At 41.6% G+C, this 27,343-nt stretch overlaps 2 protein-coding genes across 7 annotated transcripts in view; both read left to right on the forward strand.

Moving 5' to 3' along the window:
- The window catches only part of LOC114565322 (phosphatase and actin regulator 1), a 44,099-nt gene extending 41,708 nt beyond the window's left edge, over positions 1–2,391 (forward strand). For 5 of the 6 annotated variants that reach the window (XM_028593309.1, XM_028593312.1, XM_028593307.1 and 2 more), the window contains one exon: positions 1,307–2,391. In XM_028593309.1, the coding sequence (XP_028449110.1) occupies positions 1,307–1,349 (43 nt within the window). In that variant the 3' untranslated portion in view covers positions 1,350–2,391. Of the gene's footprint in view, positions 1–28 lie in introns of all 6 variants that reach the window. The other variant, XM_028593308.1, reaches the window with a different exon arrangement.
- Positions 2,392–4,977: 2,586 nt separating this feature from the next.
- Positions 4,978–27,343, forward strand: part of phlpp1 (PH domain and leucine rich repeat protein phosphatase 1) — a 48,784-nt gene continuing 26,418 nt past the window's right edge. Inside the window, exon 1 of the mRNA XM_028593824.1 lies at positions 4,978–6,909. Within this exon, the coding sequence (XP_028449625.1) occupies positions 5,298–6,909 (1,612 nt within the window). The 5' untranslated portion in view covers positions 4,978–5,297. The remainder of the gene's footprint in view (positions 6,910–27,343) is intronic.

The raw sequence follows: 27,343 nt of genomic DNA on the forward strand, positions 1-27,343 counted from the left end.
GGTGATGAAATGTTTGTAATCTTTTTAGGTTTCACAGACCATAGTAGACCACCACTGTCTTGAGCAGTGCCGGACCGGCGCTCTCCTCCACTGAGAACCTTAAGTGCTGGACAGTAAAATGGTGCCAGTTTATACAATAAGGCCATGTCTTCTGAAATGCCTTTTCAAGACCCACACAACTGAGTCGGTACTACGCTCCAAGATGCAGACACCCACTACTCCATCCACTGTAGTAGCACATAAGGACTCCAGTTGACTCACATCGCCCCTCTATGGAATTTGCTTTTGTTTTGTTGCAATTGATTGACACTTTCAACATCTACTGAGGGCAACCGTACCTTTGTTCCTCAATAACAACAGTGGACTTGTCTCAGTGGACGTGTTTTTATCCCTCTTCGTTATCATGGTGTCACTCTGGACTCCTCGAGCCCTTATGGACAACTCTGTGTTGAAGATGCAGAGTTGCTTGTTCTGAGCTCACTACATCAGCAGGAGATCAATCTTTACTGCACCTGCTGGCGACTTTGGAAATGGCTTAGAAAGACACACAGGGGAGGGAAGGGTGCAACATTAGAATCATGTGCAATATTCTTTTTCTTCTGCTTCTCCTAGGTTATAGCACCCCCTAGAGTCTCTTCTGTGTCATTACTACGTAGTCCTGACTTTTGTTCTTCCCTCTTATGTGCAATTCTTACTGTAACGGCCATGTTGACATTTAATTGCTAACTGTGAATTTGAGGGTTTGGGCAATGCCCACACTCTCTCCAAATGTACATTTTGTTCATACTGAAAAAAGCAAAGTTACATTTAAAGAAGAACCATGCTTGACCAAGTTTCATTCATGTCACAATCTTAAAAATGTAATGTAAAAAAAATGCAGCTGGCAGATATATTCTGATTCCAGTGTGTGCAACAATTATCGGTTTTATAATGTTTTGTCAGTTTTTACTTGTTTTTGATAGAGGCACTTAGATCATAAATGATTAATTTACATGTTTTTACATGTCCCAGCTCTGAAACGGAATACCAAGAGCTGCCTCACCACGTCATTGTTTTCCGTTTGCAGCAGTGTGTTTAATGATCTTTGCTCATAATGTGTGCATTGTATTATACACTTTACTTTTCTACTTATGTCATTATAAGGTTTTGGCTAAGCAATATCTGTTGTTTGTAGAGAAAAGTTAAACTACAGGTGTTACCCCCACTTTTTTCTGTTTTTTTTTATTTATTTATTTATTTTTTTTAACTGTGCTTACACATTACGCCTCACTTCAGGGTTTTCATTTTCTTTTCTACTTTACTTTAGGAAGGCTTTATTCAGGAGGACTTTTTTTCTGCATTTATCTTGACTGAGCCACCAAAAACATCTGCCTCTTTAACAGCTCAGATCTACAATTGAACACGATGATGCACTCTCGATTTTGAAACACGAGTACAGGTATAAGTGAATTCATTGAGTCAGGAATTTAAAATGTTTATTGCTAAAATTCTTTGCACTGTTAAGAGTTTGGCTTTACAATGGTCACTGTTTTAAGGTCAGGGCCCAAGTGTGTAAACATTTGTTCGATATCTGATCGGTGACCATTTTGTCTTTTCACTTTAACGGTCTTGTTACCTGATCACTGATCCTACACCAGTATTCCAATGTTCATAAGCTTTATGTACACAAATATTTTTTTTTAATATTTTTACTGTATTACTTTTAAAGTTGCAATATGAAATTCTTTGTCAGATGAAGAAAAGTAGTAGAGGTAACTGGATGTTGGCCGCCTACTAGAATGAATCTGTCTGCAATGGAAAATGTGTTCTCCCTTATTTTCAAGGTCTTGATCAGTGATGGATAGATGACCCAATAAAACCTGGGAACATAGAAAATTTGTTTTGCACTTTATGGATTTTATGTGAAATAATGGGGATTTTGGTTGATTTTGGGGATTTTGGAGCGGTTTATCCTCAGAATCTGTACACAGGTCATTCTCATATCACAATGCTCCTTTTTATTTAAATAAAAATTTCATTGGGTCATCTAATCTCAGAGACTTTGAAATATGAGGTATTTCTTGTGTTAGAACAAGCTTCTGTATGATTCCAGCATCATGCCATTATTTGAAAATGTCCATCCATAGGTTCAGTACAATAGAGCATAATTAGGAATGAATTTACACAAACAGTTCTCCAGTTCTCATTTCAGCTCTAAGAAACAAACCTGAGCCACTGGGCTGAGCATGAGGTTTTCCATTTAAGCTGGAATCAAGGAACATGAATTCAGCAATAATCTGTTTCCTTTAACATGTTGGTAGAGCATCTGAACGAATTTGAAAGTGTTCCTTTTTTCATTTTTTAAATACAGAATACCATGTAAAGGATATGTCATGCCAATTAAATTCCATTTCTGAATGCATTTGAATTGTTTGATTTATCATTTCTTTTAGATTAAAAGTCACCCTTAGTGCTGCCTATGTCCATAGGTGCCATAGGGGTGGTCATAGTACTTGCACCACTTTAACATTCTGCTGCATCCAAGCTTATTGCCAAGGTTTTCAATTTCAGGTATTTACATTTAGGCTTGCTTCACAGATGTTTTGCCCTGTAGGTTTAGTACTTTATTCCCCATTTTACTCATTCTTCTGTAAGGCCTGTGTTAAATCTTGTATTATACTGTACTTCATAACAAATGTGTATTTAAATAATGACTGGTGTTAGGTAGTTCAGGTGAAACACAGGCTCAGACCGTGAAAGAATTCATGAATGCAATGGTATCGTGGCATACGTACTGTCCCATTTTTAACCAAGGGAGGTCTGACACTTGCTGCAAATAAGTGACACATTATAATCTACTCAGCCATTGAGATGTCAAAAATGCATTACTCTAAACATGTAAATTTAACACAAACGAATGGACATAGTTAAACGTGACCAGTTGAGCCTGGCAATGTCTGTCCCTTCTCTAATGTAAAAAGAAGTTGTTTGACATACCATGTCATCCTGTTTTTTTTTTTTTTTTTAAAGAAGTGGTTCACATTTTTTCAAGTCTGTCTTAAAAAAAATAATCACGCCCCCATATGTAAATAGGAAGGGATCTTTTAGTAACCAGCATAAACCGGAGGAATGATTACAGTAAGCCAAATATGTACATATGGGCATGTGAGTGATGTTTTAAGACTTGACTAGAAACTATCCTTTAACTATAGTCACTTTCAATAAACTTTTTTATTAATCCCCATGTATACAAGATATTTGAAACCTCTTCAATCTTAACAGAGAACTTTACACAATGTAAGTAAATATTTGGCAATGGTTCCAATTTTTTTTTTCAGCTTTATTTATTTTGAAAATATAGATTACAGATATCCAGTCATCACAATTCGTAATCAAATAAAATTATACAAAAAATATGCAAATAAGTATGAAAGTAATAATCTAAACAGAGAAATGAAGAAGAAAAAATATATATACACACGTACAAAAGTGACAGACTTGCGTTAATAATATAGACATCAGGAGCACTTAAAGAAATTTGAGTAGACATCAGATATTAAGATAGCTTTCTTATTGGATACCAACTTAAGAGACTCAAAGTAGCCTACTTGTCAAATTCAACCTGGAATAGTCTGAAGCACGGTGTAGATCTGGAAAATTTTGCCTTATGGATATGGAACTTACCTAATAAAATAAAGAGATTTACAATATTACATAACTTTCTATCTTTACATTCAAAATAGGTAATACTATATTTTCCTTCAAGTGTGATGTTTCCAATTATTTTCTGCAGGCCTTCCACTGATTATTACGTCATCTTATCAACTTGATAAACATATTCTGATTTGGTTTTGAAATCGAAACATAAAGTTTATTTAAATCAGGGAGCAATTGCAGAGTGACAGGATGATGCTCAACAACCTGTGCTTGGGTTGAAAAGGTGACCCTTTTATACCAGATAAAGCTGATCATATTTGATATTCACATTTGTGTTTACGCTTTAGATGTAGGCTGCAATCTACATTTTGTTTGCGTTTCTCCACCAAGCAGAGAAATTAAAGGTCTGTTTTATTTCATTATTAATAAAGGCAGAGCTTTTTCATTATTTTAACAGGTAATGATTTTGAAGATAAACTAATGTAAGATACCAATGTAAGATGATATCTGCATATCTAGCACAGCATTTTTACAAAAGTCAGTTTGTAAATGTTCTGGATTTAGCGTTGCAAACCTTAATATACTTGACAATACAGCCTAAATTTGGATTTGCACGTCTAATAATAGTACAACCCCGTTTGGCTTAAAGTTAAGTTTAAAAGAAGGTGACCTGAAAAAAATAAAACAAATATAAAACCACCAGCTTTCCCCTTGGTCAGGGTCGCTGTGTCCTCAACAGGAGAAAAAGTTTAGGTCAAGCTTTGCGGTTTGCGCCACTAGATGGCGAGAAACACAATAGAATATAGGCGCATCTGAGCCAGCAATGGCCTTGTGAAATGGCGTCCTGATGAGAGGGTGCTGAAGTTATTTGCCTCGTCACCACTAGTCTAAAATAAATAGACATACAGCGAATTGCTATGAAGCCGAATTTAATGAAGCGGAACCCTAATAGCCTAAATGACAGTTCAACGTTTCTCTCATATTCAACAGTTGACAGCTGATAAGTTTTGTCTGCGTGTGCAGTAACGTAACTACATTGAGTGATATGGGAGCTTTTTTTTTTTGCAGTGTTAGCATACAGAGATAACACACTACAGCAGATAAGAGCACTTCTGTAGCTGCACACCAAACATTTTATACGAGCTATGTTTACGCCTCTCATCTGCTCACCGCCTCACTTGACTGAAACTGAAGAAAAGCTTCTTGGGAAATGTATTCATGACATCATTTCTTCCCTGCAGCGGTGACAGCAGTACGTTTTCTGGCGCAATACACTTCCCACAATCCACTGCGTTGTTGTTAGCGACCCCCATCTTGTGTCCTCATGAATATATATCAGTCAGCATTTGCGTAGGAGGTCGGCCGACGTTCATTTCATATTCTAGCGCTGTATTTCAGTCCAAATGGGACGCACAGTCACGTCTCCGCGCGCCCAGCCTCTTCGCAGCAAATTTAATCGGTAAAATGTTTTTTAGGAGCAGCGGAGGAGACTCCGACAGGGAAAGGAAGGCAAGAAGTGAATGACTACTAGTGGAAGTCAGCAACACCGCCCAGTTGGCGGACATTTACCACGGTGGGCACGCTTTTAAATGTAGTGGTTGTAGGTGTAACCAAGTGCGCACCGTTATTTATTTAGAGTGGGGGACTTTTCATTGGCAGAGATGGAAAGCGTGCAGGCTGTCGCTCAGGATGGTGTGTCCGATGGAGGCGCGACCAAGTTAATGAAGAAGCCCAGCGGACTGTCTGTCGCCCGGGGGAGTCCAGCGGATGATGGCGGTGGACATTCAGACGCAAAGAATGGGAATAGCTTTTCTCATTCCGCTTCAGCGGGATCTAATGTTAGTGCGTCAAACCGATCTGTGGCGTCTAATGGCCGGGGCTCAGCCAGCAACTCGAGCGCTCTCCTGTTGAGACGGAGGCGCTTGAAGAGAAACCTCTCCGCCGCAGCTGCAGCCACCGCCGCCACCTCAGCTGTCACCGCCAAGATGAATTCGGCCCTGTCCTCTGCGTCTTTACACACTCGGAGTCTGGATAGGAAGACTCTGCTGAAGCACCGACAGAACATGCAGCTGCAGCCCGCAGATCGCGAGTGGGTGAGAGCAGATCTCCACCGGGGCTCCATACATGTCCACGACAAACTGACGCCCTCATATCCCAAGCCGGTTCTTTGCACTATGGACACCACAGCCGGCGAGGTGGCGCTCCGTCTGAGTAAACTCTGCAGTAAGTCCAGCTCTGTTATGCGCATTTTTTGTAAAGATAACCCCAAGACTGACCAAAATGGCAACTGCAATGTGAAGTATGAATATAATGATAACCCATGTAAGGTGAATGAAGACTCGAGTATGCAATGCAACCACCTGACTCCCCTGGAATCCACAGAATTAAGGGGCCATCCAAGTGGCAGGTTGAGACTGCTGCTCATGGAGAATGCAGATGAGAGGCAAAAGCAACAGGACGTTGATAGAAAACTTTTCACCCCAGAATCAGAGTCACAAGACAACATAGCCTGTTTACTGTCAGATTTAAATTCTAACTCTAACATGGAGACCCTCAATGATGATGACTCGGAGCACAGGAACTGTTTGGACAGCTATGGATTAAATTCTGGCTCAGATGTGGAGAGCAGTGCGTTTGATGACCTGAGCTCCGGGGCCACGCTCAGCGAGCACAGGGACTCCCTCAGCGATGACATGGTCCTGGGCACAGAGGCATCCATCCTCAGCCCCTCATTTGATAGTGCTACAGAGGGCCACGACATGTATGGCAGCTCCTCGGACGATTTGGACCTCGACTTTCCTGCGTCGAGCACAAGCATGGACCCCATCTTGCAACATCACACCAATGGAATCAGTGCTGTCACTGCCAACTACAAATTGTGCAACATAGGACATTTAAACGACATGGCAAACAATATGGGACCAGACAGCAGACTCAACCCACACAGTCTGGGCAGCCTGCCACCCAGCAGTAGTGCCGGCTCATTGTCAAGAGAGTGTTCTACAGGTAATACACCTGATATCCAAGATCCAGACTGTGGCCAAGTTGCTGTAAAATCAGGGCTGACAGCAGAACACAGTGGAGATTCCTGTGATTCCAGCCCCACACTGTATGTTCAGCTGCATGGTGAGGCTGTCAGGAGGCTTAGCCCAGATGAGAGTCCTCTGCAGATCCAGAATGACTTTCTCTTTAAGCTTGGATTTAAGGACCCGTGGAGAGTTCAAGAGGAAGGGCTTAACACGGAAATTGGCTCCTTGTTACGTTTCTATGCAGGTAAGTGAAATGATGCACTCAGATAGAATCACATTCTCTCATGATCAGGTTTCTGCTCATTCTGGGACTTGTTGAGGCCTTCTCTGTTGCAAATTACATAGTTTGGACTGCAGATCCTTAGTGTAGTGTTTGTAACAGGTTGACAACCTGTATCCTATCACAAAATGAGGCAGACATGCACAAATATGCAGGACAGGGGTGCATTGTGACATTGTACTAATAGAGCAAAGCAACAGTTTATTTTCTTTTTTTTGCTGAGACAGAATTTCATTTTCACAAGAGGGTAGAGCGGTGGGAGCACACAGTTAGTGGCGTAAGCTCAGAGTCTTAATGGAAATTCTTGTAGGACTGAAAAGAACAGACCCATGTCCCTGCTATTGTTGTCCGCTGTCCGCATTGTGAATGCTGTCAGTCAAGGTGAGTGCAGCTCAAGACCTTTACTGATAACTGCGGCAGCAATTTATAGGGTTATTATTAAAAGTCTTTTAGCCTGAGTGTGTTTTCCAGTGATGGTTTACCATGTTCAGGTTTAACTGTGTGGTGGATGAATGGGTCAGAGTGAGGTCAGGGTGTAAAAGCTGCTGGTTTGCCAGATCGACCTTGCCTCAGGGACATCCTTTAAAATTTCAGGTCTGTTTTTTTTTTTTTTTTTTTTTTTCTTCTTCTGTCCTGGACTGTCTTTGTCGGTCCGTAGCAGCACACTGTGCTCCCATGGACACGCATGACATCGCCACAAAGCCATCACCACAACTTATGGTGCTCGGACATGGGGCCCTTTCCGGCTTTTGCCCCATTATCATCCTAATGAAAAGGCTGAATGCCTTTGTGGTTGGATGGAGAGTAGGGGTGGGAGGACCATAAACCCTCTCTGTGTACCCAGTGAATTCTGGTCATTGAGATGCTGCACAGTGCCTATCCTATTGGCATCCAGCGTGGCTACTGTCACACTAACTAACTGCCTGCCAAGCTGGGTTAACGTGCTCCTCCAAAAGCTCAGGAAGCCCTTTTCTTCACCACGCCACTGCCTCCACCACTGCTGCTATTGCTGTTTTGTTTTAAAAAAAAATTGGGAGGGGGGTGAAACTGAGTGTCTGGTGAGGACAGTTGAGGAGAAACAGTTTGTTGGAAGTATGGAAAAGAGAGGCGCTAACACTCTTCCTGTCCAACAAGAGGCAGTTGAACCAGAGGTCACTCAATACGAAGCTGAAAATGGCCACATGCCCTCCTATTCACGTTCACAGTCGCATGCGCGTCATGACCTTTTGTGCTCTTGAATACTGGTTTGCTTGAGGTAGAATGATTTCATTTCAATAGCATCATATGGCAGGATGTATGAGCATGCACACTGGGACTCATGTGGGTGGATGTGCATTTAGGGGGAAAAAAACAAATGAATTCTACACGAGCCTGTGCAGTCAGCTGAGCTCAACCAGCAGTAGCAGCCGCCGCTAAAGGCGGGCAAAAGTAGCCCTGATGCCCCTCGGAGGGCGACGCCTCCACATCCCATGTGAGACAGCTTAACTGTGGTCACCTGAGCTCTCTCCAGCCCCCACACACACACAGCCAATAACACTACGCAGCACTCAGTATGCAGTCTGCACAAAAGGCCTAATTCTCATTCAGTCATATAGAGAAGGACACAGAAGAGCACTCACAGATGCATGCACTGTAAAGAGAAAGCCGCGCTGACTGGTGACATGTCTGGCCTACTCTTCCTCTCTTTCCTTACACGATGGAAGCATGTGAGGAATGTACGCTGGCTCGTCTAGAATGTCAGTCACGTCTGCTGAGGAGGAAGTAGAGCGAGGGGGTTAGGGGGACGCGGTGTACGAGGGGATACCGCAGCGACACATATTGCGCTGCCTTTGAATGGTTGTCCTGCCTAGATAGTAGAGATAGGGCCAGTCTCAGCTGACTTGCTGGCTGACTGAGACACAGCTGCCACAACTGTAGACCTCAGTCACACCAAGGGCCTTTTTTTCTGCGTGCCTGTGCATGCAAAGAGGACTTTAATACAGGAAGTCCAGTATCTAAACTGTCATATTGCCCAGTCGCTCAATAAGAGCACTGTGAAATGTTGATGCTATATAACCTATATTATTAAGTACATGAGCAGCCAGTAAAATGTACTGTATCTTAAAAAAGATTGACCAAAGAGGCACTCAGCGGGATTTGGGAAGCAGGAGAATGATGGGAATAGGCTGTTAAGTCGAACAGTTGCTAAGATGCATTTTGCCAGATCCTTTGGACAATGCGGAGGCCAGTTTGACTTTGAAGGGTTCAGGTCATGGTTTGAGTGCATAGACTCTGCAGTGGCCAGATGAGAGGACTCACTTTGCCCTGCTAGACACACACACACACACACACACACACACACACACACACACACACACACACACACACACACACACACACACACACACACACACACACACACACACACACACACACGTACACATGTACAGAAGGCTGCCTAGATCAAAGGGCCGCTGTCCTCTTTGGCAGGCTGACGAGTGATCCTTTCAGGGCTGCCCACACAGGAGCCTCTTGTAATGCCTAGCCAGCTTTATTAGAGTTTGAGTACAAGGGTAAAGAGTAAAAAAAACAAAAACATACACAGACTCATATAATCAATACATTCACATTCTTGCTGAGAGGCCCAAAATGCCAACACTGTAAATAGGAGTACACTTCCTCAAGAGTAAAAACAGATTTTTCTAATTGTACACTTGAGTCATAGCCTTGATTTAATTGCCCATTCAGGTAAAAGGGTAGGGCAGAGAGAGAGAGAGAGAGAGAGAGAGAGAGAGAGAGAGAGAGAGAGAGAGAGAGAGAGAGAGAGAGAGAGAGAGAGAGAGAGAGAGAGAGAGAGAGAGAGAGAGAGAGAGAGAGAGAGAGAGAGAGAGAGAGAGAGAGAGAGAGAGAGAGAGAGAGAGAGAGACTCTAACATATAGTGGCACAGGGCTTCCCTAGAGAGGTGGAGGACCCAGAGTTCCTAACTAAACCAAAGCAGCACACTCAATTATTTAGATTCATTAGTCTACTCAGCTTTGCAAAAACTCACATCCATGAACTTCGTACCCACTGCTTTTTGAGAGCTTTCTACTTACCCCATTAAAGTTGAAATGCATGCTTCTTTTTTTTTTTTTAAAAGCAGTTGCATGTTAATATAAAGGTAAATGGTGTTAAGATTTGGCTTGTTTTTATGAAATAAAAAGAATGACCACTGGCACATACTGGCCTGGAAACTGTCAAGGTATTAATCCCTTTTCAGCTCCACTCAGGTTTATAGCTCAAGACTTTGTTTCTGTGAAACAAAGTCAGGGTCGAAAACAGCTTTAACATGCTGCACCCAATTTTCAGGTAATTCCCATGTTGTTTTCAGTATCTGCCAGCAAGGTGAACTTGGCAGGAGGAGTTGTTCATGCAGAACTAATAAAAGCAGAGATATCTAATGGAATGTTGCAGATAATGGCTCTGCTTTAACAAAAGCGTTGAATGTACCTGTTTACACGTTTTATAGCTTTGCACATTTATGGTAATACTTTGGTGAAAGTTATATAATTATATAATAATTATAATTTCACAAAAGTTGTGATCATGATTAGTAATGGGAACCCTTATTTCTCAGTTTTTTTTTAAAATTACATAGTAGTCAAATAATAACTTACTATTGTATTGCTTTAGGGCCTAGCTGCAGTACAGATCTAAGGCTAACATTGCAACGATTATATATTGTCATCACCTTCTTAAATCCACAGCATCTTTAAATGACCAAAACAGTGTGTTCATATTGAGACTTTGAAAGACAAAAAAAAATCCTTTCAAATGTGTACTTACAGTAGAGTATTCATACTTTTTCACTTCTTGCTTACTTTCTTTGTGTTTCTCTATAAATCTTCTCTTGTTTCTCACAAGAGCCGCTTCATTCTCAAACTTAATTTTGAGTCACGTTTTAGCAGACGACCACAGGACTATCAGGGGACTAAAACAAATAAAATGAACACAATATTGTGTATTGTCAAATGACATCATAGAAATATATAAAACTGCAATACACGTATGGCTTTGATACACTTTTGGCTTTAAATTGTTACTCAAATAAGGTTTTTATTAATATTAGAAGCACTCAATCTACAGTATAACCAGAGAAAAATCTCAACAGAGGCATGAGTAATGGAAACACCAGGAGTCCTGCTGATAGGATGTCTATGTTCCATGTAGACATGAGATGTTAACATTTTAAGAAGACAAGGATAAGTTAGATTACTAATTAATAGTTCAATTACCCTAAAAGCTTTGAGGAATCTCAATGCCAGATCTTTCCACTCGTACCTCGGGCCCTCTCTGAGGAGGCAGCGGTTGGTGACGTGATGACTTAAGGCACTCGGCAGGGTTTAAAGGCTTAATGAAGCTCCCAACTTTCTCCAGCAGGCTGTTGCAGCTATTAAGCAGAAAACCACAGTTTGGTATGTGCCACGTTGCTTTCTTCGTACAGTCAGCGCGCCAGATTGCTCCCACACTCGCATCTCTATGAAAACATTTTAAAGGCAGAAGGAGAACAGTCGGTGCAAATGTTGTCATTGTTTTTTCGTCGGTTTCTTATCGTTGGTCATTGGTTATCCTGATAGCTACATGGGGATCCCTCCTAGTAGCTTAGTTTGAATGAAAGTTTGCTATTCAAATGATGTGTTACTCTCCAGGGATTTATTAATTGCAATATTTGAGTGTCAGTTGGACTTGAATCTATAAAACGTGGCTTAGTTAACCAAAACTACCGCATCTCCATGTATGCAAACACTCCTGGGAGGACTTTGCAGGAGTGAGGCACTAGGCTGCCTCATCCTTTGTCACATCCAGGTCCTCGCCTGACCGCTAATGGTCTTTCTAAATGGCCTATTGCTGAGTCATTATGTAATTGTGTAATCAGATTTCACACGTTCTAGAGCTCAAATCCAATACGCATGTGTCGGTGTGCGCTGAGGTTTTTTGCGTTCGCTACTGCGTGTGTGCGCCCAAGGTAAAAAGCGTGCAATCAAAGAATAGATTTATGCATTTCATGTCTCCACGTGCGAGCTACACGTGTAGACGTGGTCTTAAATGAAATGTGGTCATACAGCCTCAGCGTGGAGGTGGATGTGTGTGTGTCTCTGAGGATTCACACGTGTGTGTCTACTGAGGCAGACATGGAGAGGACGGTGGTTTCAGCTTGTAGCAGTTAAAGCCAGGGGAACTGTTTGCTGTCTAATATAGATCGCCTTCTTGGCTGACATCCTCCCACCGTCCTCTCGCGCCGAATCTTCCTCCCTCTCTCAATTTCTCTCATGATCGATCCCCCTCCCTCTTCTCTCACTATCTTTCCTCGCATCTCCTCCCTCACACCATCTGACAGTTTCCATTTATCCTCCCATATCTCTTTATCTCTCACCAGCTTATTGCGTTTCACTCCCAAGAATTACTGGTCACCCTCATAATCGCCTCTACAAAATATTAATAATAATAATAAAAGGCAAAAAACTAACCGCTCAGGTTATTATTTCTACAGGTCTAGCACTCTTCTCACTGTCTTCTCTGTGTGTGAATGTGCATGCTTTGGTGCACAGATGTGTTTGGTTCATGCCCCCGGTGGAAATAAGTAACAGAGGTATATGCAATTGAAATTCTCATTTCTTTGTGGTTAGCAGCTAAATCTAGGCTGAACAATGTCATGCTGATATGTCATTTGTGTCTGCCTGGCGGCACATTCTGAGATAGGAAATTGGGAGAGGGGGTAGAGAAGGTTAGCAGCCTGCCTTATGGGAGCAGCCCGGCCTCTCAGCAGTCTGTCAAACTGCCCTTGCCGAATGCTCCCCAGAAACCTCGGAGGGTTGCAGTATCTGGTGTTCACGAGCCAAGGCAGTGAAAAGGTTTCCCCAGTGGGGTCATGGAGTAGGCTGACTGTACCCGAGTTGAGCACCAGTCCCTGCCCTCACCATACTGTATGAATGAGGGGGGAGGGAGTGGGGGGGTTTAGAGGCAGGCCAGCAGGGGCTCACTCTCTGCAGCTTTGATCAGCAGCAGCACAGCCTAATACCAGACAACATCTGCAACTCTCAACATTAAAGAGGCCCAAACATTCCGATTAGGGAACACAGGGCCTGCTTGCCTGCTTGTGTACAGGACAGAACTGTGTCAATTCCTGGATGGGAGGTTTTAAAATACCAGCGCTCCAGTGGTGCTTAAAATGATTTGCTTTACAAAGCTCGAGTCTCCAGAGAGGTTATTTTGCATTGTGTTTATAATTCAAATGTATTAGAATTACATTTTTTTTTTTTTTTACACACATTTAGTAATTACAAAAGGATCAGTTTTGGGGAAGCTGTTTTATTTGTGATTTTGTTTTTACAGAGGCACCTTCCTGCACCGCAGATACAAAAGGCTAAGTAGCCTAGATGAAGTGTTTATCGAATAGTAGGCTATTTTGTGATAGGAATTCAAAGCGTTACCAAACTGTCCCGAATCTTTGTTTGTGTCATCTGGACACAGGTAGATAAGGTGTGTTTGGGTGGAGCTGAGCTCGTTTCTATGGACTCTGCTCCAATAGAAAGCGGCAGAGTTGGTGATATGAAATGACCTAGTTTAAAGTTCATCTCCTTCCAAAAAGGCTGAAGCACAAGAATGATACTTCCTCAAGTGTGTCTTTTTAGAGAGAGGCTTTGAAAGAAAACCGAAGGACACTGCCACAACCCCATAGACGTACATGCTTTGCACAGTTACTGTTACGGTTTAATGCACAGGTTCCATACTTTGATCCTGAAGGTATATCCACAGCACATCATTATTGCGTTCAAGCTGCCTTGCCTTGCAGGCTAGATGCTGCAATTCCAAATGTTTGCTACCTTTCCACATCTTACATTGTGTTTAATAGCTACAAATTCGCAGCCTAATTAAGTACAGTTAGACCTGCAATACATCCTATCTTTGTGTAAGTTTGTGTAACAAATGAGTCTTTTGTAAGTGGTGGTGCTGCAACATCACAATGTAAAAATACGTAATCACAAGTAACATTTACACAAGTAAAAGTTCCAAAGTACTATCATAAAAATATACTTAAGCTGCTATAATTCATAGTTTAAAGCATTGCGTTCCTCAAATATGCTCTAAAAACCCACTGCGTGCTGTCTTCTAAACACAAACCGCAGACAGACTGCAGCTGGTCAGACTGGAGCTCATTTTAACCACTTTATATACTGTTGGCTGGTTTAATCTATAACCATGTATCATATTTTAAAATGCAATCATATGTCTTGTATGTAAGATCTTAATCTAAGTAACTAGTAACTACAGCTGTACAGGATTTCTCTGTAATATGAAGTGGAGTAGAAGTATAAAGTAGCAAAGAATGGACATATTCAAGTACAACTAATAAAATTGTACGTAGTGTAGCACTTAAATCAATGGACCACTGTGTGTTGGAATGCATTGTGTAGAGAGGTACTTCTAATATTCAAATCAAAAACATATTTCTCAAAAAACAAAACAAATAGGGGCTAGCCCTAAAACTTTATAAGCTTCATAACCATAGGATTTATTACAGGATTGTTATATTGGAGACATAACTGCACGTGCAGCCAATCTCAATTCCTAATTTTCTTGTCTCCTGCTTTTAGCTGTGCAGTGTGATAATCACCCAGGCCCTGGAAAAAAAAAGAAGTGGAGCGGTCACTTGCTGTACCAGGAAGTTATGTTGCACATGTTGTCGTTGCATGTTATTCTGTTTTTTATTGCACAAGCTTATTATTTTAGTCATTCTTATTCTGTTTCTAGTTCCTGTTTTGTCTGTGGCGTGTCTCTCATAAATGCAGTCATTTTATTAACTCTCGCTGGACTTCTAGCTCTCACTGCTTCCCAGTCGCTCTGGTTAAAGACTTCCCCTCTATAGTTCTTTTTTTTTCTCACTATCCCTCTCTCTTCTCACTGCCCCCACCCTCTCTCTCTCTGTCAGTGCCACTGTGTTCACATGGCCCCTGCATGTGACATGAAGCTGAGCCAAAACACCCTGGATGCCCGCTTCAGCCCTCCACTGTTTCAGACCTTGTTAAATTTTAAACAAAACAAAAGGAAAGGAAAGAAGAGAGGGGGGAGAAGGAGAAGAAAGAGAAAAGTGAGCACGTGGGGCACGGGGAATGTGCAACAACATCACAATCTCATTCATTCATTCGTCCTGTCCCTGTGCATCATCTGGAGAGATCGGCCCTTTAATTCCCCCCCCCCCTTTCTGCTTGTGTGAAAGGCTTCCTCTCTGTCTCTCCCTCTTTTCTCTCTGCTCTGAACTAGACTGCTTGTAACTTTAACCACAGATCTGGGGTCTGATTACTTTGTGGCCTGTTCTACTGTGGGATTAAAGAACAACTGACTCTGTAGCTGCTGTCTTCATGGACAACTTCCTTCTCAGTTACCCCGAGGCAACTACTGCCCATCAGATGCATTTTTTAATACTTTTATGGAAGGGGAGAATAGCTGGAATGGAGAAATAACACTCACTGTTTGCCTTTTATTATTGCTTGTGCTCTTCCCTTGTATGAATCCCCTTATTACTCCTTTTTCACCATCAAACGAATGCCTTAACATGGCAACCTTTTAATATACAGTCTCCCAGAACAACTTGGATGCCTGCAACATCAGTGGCTCCTTGTCAGATTTAGTTAAGCTACGAAAGTCCTTCATAGCTTCTGATAATGAATGGCATTAGAGGTTAACAATAACAGCAATTTGCTTATTCGTGTGTCTGTGCTCTACCCTCAGTGGAAACTGGAAGTGGTTTGACTGCCTTTCATTGTGGATTAGCGCTTAATAATTCCAATCAGCGATACAAATTGTTTCATTGTCACCACACACTGCTCATATAAAGAAGTTCCCTTGCATCATGCATAATGCATTATGATGAATGAGACCCTTGAATCAGCTGGGCCAAATTTGTGGGCAAACTGCAACCAACAGAGTGCATTGTCACAGAGTTTAGAGTTATTTACAGAGATTAGGTTTAAGTGGGCCAACTGATTAAACTCACTGCATATTTCTCTAGCAGTTAAAGGTTTGAAAAGAAGTGTGTCAGCTTTGGTGTATTTGTGTTATCAAATGGCACTTTCATATCCTTGTTTATGAGCAAAACAAGTTCAGACAGGAGCCCCAAGCGGGCGGCAGTTTGTCGATCCGCCCAGCAAAATAGTCATCCCACCAATCACACACACGCTCCTGATGATATTATAGTACAGTACACTGCTCTGGTATTCACCCAGTCTCTTGGTCACCCCACTGCTATTCTTGTAACACATCTATGAAAATGCTGCTGCCGCCTACTTAAATCTGCTTTACTCTACTCAGGAATCTGTCTACTCGTTGATTGGTAGCACATGCTCAATGTGAACACAGTACATAAAGTCCCATCACATACAGGGGAAAACTAAAGTTGACATGCCATCTTTTCGAGACACTATAAGTGAGCATATATCGTTTATAACACATAACTGTATACTTGCATGGTAGGCTATGTGTTACCATGTTAATTAGAGCTGGGACGGTATGCTTTTGTTCAGATTTGATTTTTTTCACGATATATGGGTGCCGATTTGATTTGTGTTGCGATTTTCATTTATTGCGATTCTAGAAGTATTGCGATCTGATAGCATTGAGTATTGCGATTTTCTTTTCCTTCTCTAACAAAAACAAAAGTTGAATAATACACTTCTAGACACAATATGTCATGAGACATTTCTAAAAACTAATTGTTTTTTAAAAATAATGCACATCACATGTTAATCATTCTGGCATTCATTTCATTTCTAAAGAAGTACATAACAGCATTTTCTGCTTTTGGTCTGTTTAGCTGGAAATAGATATGATGTAGTCGTCGTCAGCGGTACTGTATACAGAAAATATTTAGGTGAATCATTGGTAAAAAAAAAATGTAGATAGATATATAGATATTGATTCTAGGGAAAAGAATATTTTAAAAATCATTGCAAAAAAAATCACGATGCATAAAAACATTTTTTCCCACCCCTAATGTTAATAATTCAATACATTGTTGAAAATGAATGTGTGATAAAAGACGTCATGATTGAGCGACTGACTGGCTGACATGTGTTCACACAAACAGGCACACACACAATGGTATTAGAATTTATTTTATTAATTTGAGCTTACTGACACTATGAATCCTTTCAGAATTGATACTTGAATTCCTCTGGGTTTCCAGTGTTGCAAAATAAGACCATGGTCTTTAGAGCTGTATAATGCACACTTAACACAGCTCATGAATTAGGGAGAAGTTATTTATGCAATGCTAAAAATGGCCAAATGTCATTGTATCACATCTCACCCAGCGCTGCGACACAAACAATCCGCAGTTTCACGCTTTTGTGACCTTTTTAAATGTCCTCCTATAATGGACATTCATGCTGGCCTTCAGGCTGGGGTAGTGGAGTTGTTGCAAAGTCTCCATTAATGCCTCAATTTTTGAGTGTCAAAAATAAGATTAAACTCTTTAATTAAATGTGTCACATACAGAAATTAAGCAAGATTAGTATTGCTTGAGGGATTGCTGAAATACAGAAGGTAATTCAGTTTAGGATTTTTACTTTCCACTCAGATAAAACAATTCAAATGGCCTGTAGTTGTGCTTATGACATATTGGGCCCTATTTTAACGATCTGAAACGCAAGTATGAAACGCAAAACGCAAGTAGCTTTGTGGGCGGATCTCTGCCGCTGTTGCTATTATACCGGCGGGATAAATGAGTCTTGCGCCCGACGCAAATCAAAAATGGGTTGGTCTGAAGTAGCTAGGTGTGGTTTGGGCGTAACGTGAAAATAACCAATCAGAGCGTCATCTCTCATTCCGTTTAAGAGCAGGCACGCTTGTTCCATGGCGGATTGCTATTATAACGGCGGATTTGCCTGGCACACGCCAGCGGGAGCTATCCGGGATTCGGCAAAGTAATAAATGCCCGTCTTGACCGGGTGGCGATGGTGCTGCGGCTTCTCGGGCGCGTCTCCTCAAGTCTTGAGAGGATTGCTGCAGCCATGGAGCGTGGGCCTCCAAACGCACCACCTGCTCCTGTTGTGCTCCTTCCTCCTCCCCCCCACTCCATCTCCGTCCACCCGCTCCACCAGGAGCGCATCGCGCATTATGCCACTCCTGGACCAGATTCCGCCGGAGTGTCCAATCCCACCGTAGTTCATCACATCTCCTTAATTCTTAATTCTTCTAATAATTCATCATTTATGTCATCAACATGATTCATGGGAATTGTTGTGTAAAACACAACAAGCCACAAAGAATGCTGCAATGTTTTGAGGACTGTACTGTAAATTGCCTCCTGATCTATCCAAACACCTGAAGTACATTTTCAGTAATATTTTTCTTTGTTATTATGTATGGTTTGCAAAAATGGGAACTGCTGCGTCCGTTTAGATGTGAGAAGCAAAGTGTATAAGCGTTGTGCACACGCTACATTATGACCAAGCATGCGCCCCTAAAATATTATCTGAATAACGTGCCACTGACTTTAGACCAGGTTTTTCCTGGTCAGTGGCGGAATTGTTTTCTGAAACTGCAAAATAGCACCAAGGAACGTTTGCGCCGGAACACGCCTCCTCTTTTCGCTGAACCGCCCCCGGGAGCGCAAATATTTCCCTACTTTACCGACGTGCGTCTGTGGAGGGAAAAGTCCGCTGTGCGTCGGGTGCAAAATAGGAATGATGCGTCGGTGTACAAAGGCAATTGCGCTGAGTGCAAGATAGGGCCCATTATGTTCAATTGTGAAAGTTCAAGGTGAAGTTCATTGTCCCTATATTAGCATAATCTGCTTTGATCCTACCTACTGTATGTGAAGGGACTGATTTTGGACATTGTTGCTTGCTGTACCGCTGTCTGTCAGATTTACTAAAAGAGAATTTATGATGCTGGTATTGAGAATAAGACACTTCGGGAAGCACTTTTGGTTAAAGGCAATATTGATCATGACTATGATCTTGTTAAAAGGACCATGAGAGTGACGAGGAGAGAAAGATTGAGAGTGGTGAAGTTTAAATGTAAAATGTCCCCGCTTCATTTCTATCAGCGACGGGCATTATTAATGCAGTGCTACAAATCAACAGGGAAACCCAGGGCGACAAACAGGGGGGAGTCCCTGCAAGCTAATTAATCACTGACATAAACACAAACACACACACGCACACATACTCGTGTACGTGACTACGTGCATGTACACTTCACCACACTCAGCTTTCACCTTTTACGTGACATCAAAACTTCACTGGCTTGCCAATTACCGTTCTCATCTCGTCTCTTTAGCCTCGGTATCAGAGGGAGGTGTCGTCAGCCCGCTCCTTTATCGCTTCTCTCTAACATTTCACCCTCCCCTGATGCACTTCCCAGGGGGGTTGAATGCTAGGGTAAGCCTAAACCTCTGTGTCTGGAAGGGGGTTATTGTACTGGTGCTTAAGACGACAATACATCGCTCCCTTCTCTTTTCTCGCTCACTTTAAGCCATACAGTTTAGGGCGCCACACTTTATTAAGGCTGTATAGAGTGCTGCAGAGACAGGCTGCTGCTGTATACAGGCCATTAGCAACTGCTGAGTGACAGAATGCGGAGGCTGAAGTGACACAGTGACGCTGCTGATGAGCAACCCTTGGTGTCCTGAATTTTGAGATAATGTGTGTGTTTGAGAAACTTCTTACATCATTTGGGTCCATATTAAACGACAGAAAAATGTGAAAAATGCCAATCACTTTTTTCCAGACCCAAGGTGGTGTCTTCAATTAGCTTATTTTGTCTGACCAGTTATAGGTGTAAAAGAAGCAAATCCTCCCATTTGAGAGGCTGGAACTAAAGGGGCCCTCCACCAATTTTACAAAACATGAAGTAGTATTCATTGTGAAAACAGTTATAGAAGGTCTGCTGTGGTTCTGGAGAGAACTATCCATAGTCTGATGAAGAGCATACCAACCTGCATTTCACTGCACATGTGTAAAACCTTTGGATCTTCACAAACTGGGGCTATGGAGTTTGATAAATATGAGAATTTACCAGGCAGGGAAAGTCTAACGCTATCAAGTGCATTACGGGTTGTGTAGGAAACTGAAACTTCATAAGAGGAACCAAAAGTCAGGACATCTCGGCCTTTGCTGCATCGATTTATACCGTTCTTATCTTTCTTTTCTTGTGCCCAAACTCTATGTAAGTAGTAGAAAAAATAAGACCTTAAACAATAAGGTATATTAATTTTGTGTCAATCCACAAATCGACTTATTGTTGAAGCACTAAGCTGGAGTTCCATTGATCCATAAAAAATAAGTTTGAGTCAGGCTAAGTATAAAGGAGCAAAGGCTTGTCCAGGCAGAGAATCTATCACAATGTTGACTTACATTCTTTATTGGCTTCTGGGATTTGCCTTAATTGCATCTTCACTACATGCTGCGGCCCGCCTTTGTGTCATTGGGCATGCATTGCCCGTGATCAAGCCGGATTATGTGTCCTCGTGTGTTAGTGAGAGAGCTGGACTGTAGGACTGACGGCGAGTACTGCATCATTCATGTGCCACCCTGTGCCTGGACTGCAGTGACCCGTAGCTGTCAACAGCATATCCTTGAGCGTGATGGCACAGGCGGTGCTGAGGACACACTGCAGGGACCGCTGGCATGTGGAGGGCTGTGGGTGGGGCCAGGGGATGGATGTGCCAGTCTGGGGGCTGGAGAGGAATCAGTGAACACAGAGGAGGGCTGAATAGGACACTAATATTAATGTACTATACTATCTGTCCCTTTTGTGGAAGTTCTCTTTTTGCTTCTCTTCCTCTTTGGGGAGTTCAGAGAAGATTATCAGCCACCTACCTAATGACACTTAAGCAGGACGGGCCCCGTACTGAGTGATTTCAAAAGAAGGCCAGGGCTTTGTAAGAATGTGAGGAAAGAGAGGTCAGGTCACAAGTAAGCTGGGCTAGAAATTGTGATTCTCTGCAAAGACCGCCACATAAAACCACTCAAACTTTAAATCTGAGCAGAAGAAAGTAGGGAGAGAAGAGTTAGACTGTGGACGACAGCTGTAGATATTGAAGCCTGACATCATATACTTTAGGGAATGGGTAATGGAGGAAGATAAGTAGGAAAAATGAGAAATTTCAGTTCCGCTGAGATCCTCCTTGCCCTCTGAAACATTAAAATATGCACACACGGTAGTTTAAACCTTTATGTGCATAACCTGTGCGTGCATACGTTTGTGCGTGTGTGTGCGCATGTAAGACGGAAACACGTTACATAACTGGGCACTATCACACAACAGTAACTCAGTTCACACGTGTGCAGGCTTGCTTTATTTTGTGTGTGAAAGCACAGCCTCCCCCCCCCTTTCACGCATTCATGACCTGCTGATAATTTATTATTTCCCAACATGGAATAGCCATCTCCTTTCACACTGATAAACAAGTGTATAACCCATTTTAACTCAATCTACATGGAACAGCGTTACATAAGCACTTGGAGGGTTTGATGGGGAATACATCTGACCTTTTGCTGGCAAGATACTAGACGCTCACTGGAAGTGAGAGAGACATCAAAGTCTTTTCTGAGCTGTTAACCTTAAGAATAAAGAGATAAGCATTATCATTGTTTAAATAAGCCTGGCACTGTGTGATGCAAGGTATTGTCAGACAGCTTGCTCGTTTCGTTGTCCTTACCTTACAGCATCTCTGCTGAGAAAGAAATGCTTTTGTTTAAAGGAATCTGCCACTATAGGGCTGTGTGTCTGGCTTTGCTCTTCAAAGGATAATATCGTCATATTACTATTTCAGTTTTATCTTGGTAGTTTTGGCCATGATTTCTATCAGTTGTGATATAATACTTAACAAGTTATTTTCTGAGATTTCGGAATGAGGCGACAATGCTAAAAAGTAGTCTGACAAGGCAAGAAACGCAAGGCGAAAAGTAAAATAAATACCAAAACTGTCCATTGTAATCATCCATCACAGTTCACAGACTGCGTTCTTGCCTGGTCTTTGACCTATTGTACCTGCTGTAGTTGTGCATGTATGCAGATTACATACATTATCATAATTGATAAAGATGATGGCCAAAACTACAAGGCCAAGGTTGTAATAAACTGTATTTATTCTTTATATCAGGTCATGCATGCTTATACAATTATACAATTTTTAATTTTAAGTTTTAATTTTGTCAACACAAGAGAATGTAGTGTCTGTATTTAGTCTGTTTTGTGTCTTAATAGTGAAATTTCCAGCTGACTGATTAGCTCACCTTGCCTTACAGCTCTTTCCTCTCATGAGTCTTTCTGCCAGAGGTGACCAGATATGACTGTAGCCAATTCCTTTCCTTTTCTGTCTGTTTATTAGCGTATTTATCTATCAGTATATTTTTCCTTCCTCCATCTTAGCCATCTCTGCTTTGCCTTATCTTGTTTTCTCTTTCCTTTCCATCCTATAGCCTACATCTCTCTTTGTGTCCATCCCCCTCTCTCTTGCCATAGTCCTTTCTAGACCAGCATAGCTCCCAGTATTCCCGCTTGTTGTACTGCAACACGCAACTATGAACCCTCATTATTTACTTTCTGTACTTTTATTTATGTGTTTTATACACACGCTTACCCACAAACATACTAAATAATTTATTTACGAGCTCTGTGCACTTTAACAGCCTCACAATCATGCTCAGATTTACACCCATGTATTCAATTAATTTATAGTACGCACACACAAACATGTGCATGTGCAAACACATGTGCAAACACACGGCCACCTTTGTCAACTACGGTGACAACGTTTGCATTCGCTCACACAAACAAGGGGGTTAAATTCACAGAGCTCTGTGTGTTTGTGTGTGTTTGTGAGTGTGTGCTCTGATCAGTGGGCTCGTGTTTTCCTATGTAAGGTTTCGTAACACATTCATTACATAACTGCAGCAGGAGTGGAGCTGGAAAGAGGGGGAGAGTAGAGGGGGAGCACACATCTATGTATGTCAGCGTCCAACCCTTCCACTGGGGAAAATCTTCTTTTTTCAAACACTGATGCCAACACCTGAGATTCAAAGCTTCCCTAATGCAATTCTCCGCTGCATCTGGGTATATTTTTAGTGGATATTGATTGAATTACATGATGAAGCATGTTCACAGTGCAGCGGGTGGTGTGAAGGACGGTGCAGCTGATAGAAAATGTGGTAATTTCTTTCACTTAAGGGCACATGAGTCATTTATTTAAAAATTCATAGCTGCACAATTTGATTAATCAACCTATTATGGGGCCTTTCTCATTGTAGGTCCTCATTCCAGCTGACAGGCGCATCAGTTCCGATTGCATGTTTACACATTTACACTTTTGCATCTGTTTCTGCTTCTGCCCATAAACACAGATTTGCATCAGGTTAACATGGCCTGATATGTGGAAATAATTATGAAGTGTCCTATACTGTGCATGAAGTCATGATAGAAAATGCAGAAGAGCAAGAGTGTCAAATTCTAGTAAAATAAAGAAGATAATTTAGCATAGCATTTAGCATGCCATAATGCATTCCCACCATAGATTGTTAATATTAATGGACAACGCATCCGGTTCGGCAAAGTGCTGCAAATGCGGAAGTGCCTTAAACCTGCATTCTATCTGAATTCCAGCAGGGGGCGACACATGCGGTTGCAAAAGGAGTTTGGTTTCTGTAGAAGTCATTGAGAAAGTGACCCACTTCTCACTTGATTTATGACCTTAGTAAACATTTTCATAATGAGTTTATGGTCTCAATCGCTAGTTTTAAGTCTTCTGCAATCATTGATTTTAAAATCGGCGATTAAAGAAGGGGGTGTTTTAGGGCGTGGCTATGATGTGATTGCCAGTGAAAGTGTGTAACGTAACATGGCTCCTCCCTCACTCTTCCCTCTTGTCTAAAATCGTCACATCCGCAACCATCCGACCTATAGCAGATCTCCACAAACCAATGGGTGACGTCACACATGCGCTGTCCATTAATATACGGTCTATGATTCAAACACTGCCCCTACAGGAGGTGGATGGTAATGCATTGACCTGATATCTGGAGTTGTACAATGCCCTTTAATAGCAGAGAGCTGTTTAGTTCCCTTGTCCCCAGGGGCAAAGGCTAAGAATGGTTTGATAGGGAAGATATTGCAGGCTGTTACCTCATTTGGATTCAGGATGTATTTTACTGGACTGAGGGGTGTGTGTGTGTGTGTGTGTGTGTGTGTGTGTGTGTGTGTGTGTGTGTGTGTGTGTGTGTGTGTGTGTGTGTGTGTGTGTGTGTGTGTGTGTGTGTGTGTGTGTGTGTGTGTGTGTGTGTGTGTGTGTGTGTGTGTGTGTGTGTGTGTGTCCTTCCAAGTGACATGCTTAAGAGAGATGTGGTACGAGAATTTTAGGGCATCCATCAAACTATTAATTATCCACTCCACCCTCTTTCTGGGGATGGAGGGACATCTCATGGTCACCTGGGCCACAGCAACATATTTTCCCTGAGCACCCCCCTGAGTCTCTCTGGCTCTGGTCCTTAATGCTACATCACCACCTGAGATTAGTGCAGACATGGGGTGAAAGAGAAGAAGTAGAGAAATCACCTCTACTGAGCTGTTTAAGCTGATGGATGTTCAGTGTCTGACACAGAGCAGCAGCAGTTGGCTTTTCCTAGAGGAATTGGAAGCACTCCTCAGCACTCTGGAACACAAAAAACAAATGTACAGACACACACACAAATTATGTGTGAATTATTGATAAAGCTATATACTAGTTTATATAGATATGTAATAGTTTAGTACATTACACATAATTACAATTCTGTGTTCTTTTTTTGAATTCCACACATTTACAAATGGCCTAACCCATCTGAGATGCATAACAATTAAATCCAAATAACATGAATTTATTTATTTACCTTCAATTTATCAATCAAGCACCTTTGGACAAAACTAGAACAATAAATGCAACTGTGCTAGCAGCAGCATGCTCACTGTGACAATGCTAATCCTCATGTTTAGCCTGTTTCATTTTTAGCATGTTAAAATTTGCTAATTAGCACTAAACACAAAGTACAACTGAGGATCATGGGAATGTTTGCAGGTATTTGGATATAAACCAAAAATAAGTGTTTGACAAATTGAAATCTTGACATGATAATGGTGCTTGAGGAAAAGTCAGGAGATCATCAAAGTTAGTATATTTCATGCCCAGGGGGACATGAATGTGAACTCATAACTGTTGAGACATTTTACGCAGAACCACAAATAAAATCATTGTGACGCTACAAGGGACGGTCAGTAGGAGTCATTTGCTGGGAAGCATAAATTAATTTACAAAGTTTGATGGCAATCTATCCAATAGCTGCTAAGATATTTCAGTCTGGACCAAAGTGGTGGACCAAACAGAACAGAGCGACATCGCCATTCTCAAAGCCCCACCGAATTAAAACAAAAAAGTACTCTCCGGCTCTTCCTTGTTTGATGTTTAGACTGCTGAACCTTTTGTTTGCCTCAGCCTCCCTGGCAGTCAAAATATTAAAAGCGCTCAATAAAATGCTCCACCTGGGACAACCAAGACAACATGGCAAACTCAGCACATTCACGCTGAACACGATTCAAAGTAAGGACACACAGACACATGTAGGCTATGCAGTGTCAGACAGCGATAACGCATGAACATCCCTTCTATTTCCCATGCAAACATGTACCTCATTGTCTTATCACCTTCACACAAAGTACAGCTTGACACATTTCACACATCAACACCTCAGTCCCAGAGGGCGAGGCACCCCCTTCTATCTCCATAGACCTGTTTGTTTGAGAACATCTGGGAACAAGAGGATGTTTGTAGGATTAAGAAGCTACTGCTATTTTCACTGCATGGTATGGCTCGGCTCAACTTGCTTGCTTTCCATTGGCAAAAGTTTTGGATAGTGCCCGGTAGGGGTGCACAATATTGAAAAAAATGTGATAATCGATAATGAATATTTTGATATCGATATTAATTTCGATATTTTTAAACATATGTAAAATTACCAAAGTTATGGGAAAACGCATCAAAAATAGATTTCCTATTTCCCAGTGCTAAAACAATACATTTAAAATGTTGCCTAAACTGAAAAAGAATTATATATATATATATATATATATATATATATATATATATATATATATATATATATATATATATATATATATATATATATATATATATATAAAATGTAATGATTTATTAAAAATGTAATAACAATAACTTATAACAATATCTTATTTCACCAGTAAATTCCTGTTAACGACAACAACAAAAAAAAAAAAAACATTGGCTGGGAAAAGGGTATTTTACAATTACTTTGAATGCAGCACGAGGCTGGCGAGGCCAAACCTTATATATATATATATATATATATATATATATATATATATATATATATATATATATATATATATATATGTGTGTGTGTCAATGGGCCAAACACTGTATGGGAAAGCGTATTTTACAATTTATTTGAATACAGCAGAGGCTGGCGAGGCTCAGTCTGTGCTGTTTTTCAGACAACGGCAGCTACAGTCTGGTGTTACAGTTATCTCAAGTGAAATACAGACACACTCTTCACTGTTTAGCTGTCAGCATTTTAACCTCATTTTTTACTCGGTTAAAATGCTCGGTTAGCTGCTAGCTAACGGTAGGCTAACGTTACCTGCTGTCAGGTGTAGCGCTAACTAGCTAGCTAACGCTAATGCCAAGTGTTTGTTAACTAGCCTCCCGTGCGGCGGATGTTTCAGTTGAGTTCCCTCTAAGGTCCGTTTTCGGATCATCCGAGAGAAGCGCAGGCATTTAAGTGGCACCTAAATAAGGCGCTCCACGCAGCTGATGTTTGTTTATACTTCTCCGCTGGTGTGTGCGTCGAGCCAGCCGGTGTGTGTGTGGTAGAGCGAGGAAGAAGTGAGAGAGTGACGGCGTTTTTCTTCGGAGTGAGTAGCGACTCTAACGTTATAGTGAGAGAACCAAAGTGTCTCCCCTGTTCTTTCTGAACACGGTGGGAAATCTGGAGCAGGAGAAGTTAACCCTCTCCTTGATTTCATGTTTCATTGTTTATGGAGAAGGAGATCCAGGAAATGAGTCGGGGAATTGCAACGCTACCAAGTGATGTGTATTTTTCAAGGGGGTAAGCTTCGCTTCAGAACGCGAACCTCCGATGGCGCCATTTTGTTGCTACAAAGCGATCACCTCTTGTTAGCATTACACTGACCGCCATTTTTTTTTTTTACGTCACTTGACTGCGAATAACTTTACATCTGAAGCGTTTAAAGACTCTATTTGTCCATTGTTTATTTCTAAAGAAACACGACAATGTATAAAAGGCTCCATTACCTTGTACCTCACGTTATAGCTCCGTAGCAGACGTTTTTGTAAAAATAAGCTAAC

This window comes from Perca flavescens, chromosome 12, assembly GCF_004354835.1.
Source record: "Perca flavescens isolate YP-PL-M2 chromosome 12, PFLA_1.0, whole genome shotgun sequence".
Taxonomy (NCBI): domain Eukaryota; kingdom Metazoa; phylum Chordata; class Actinopteri; order Perciformes; family Percidae; genus Perca; species Perca flavescens.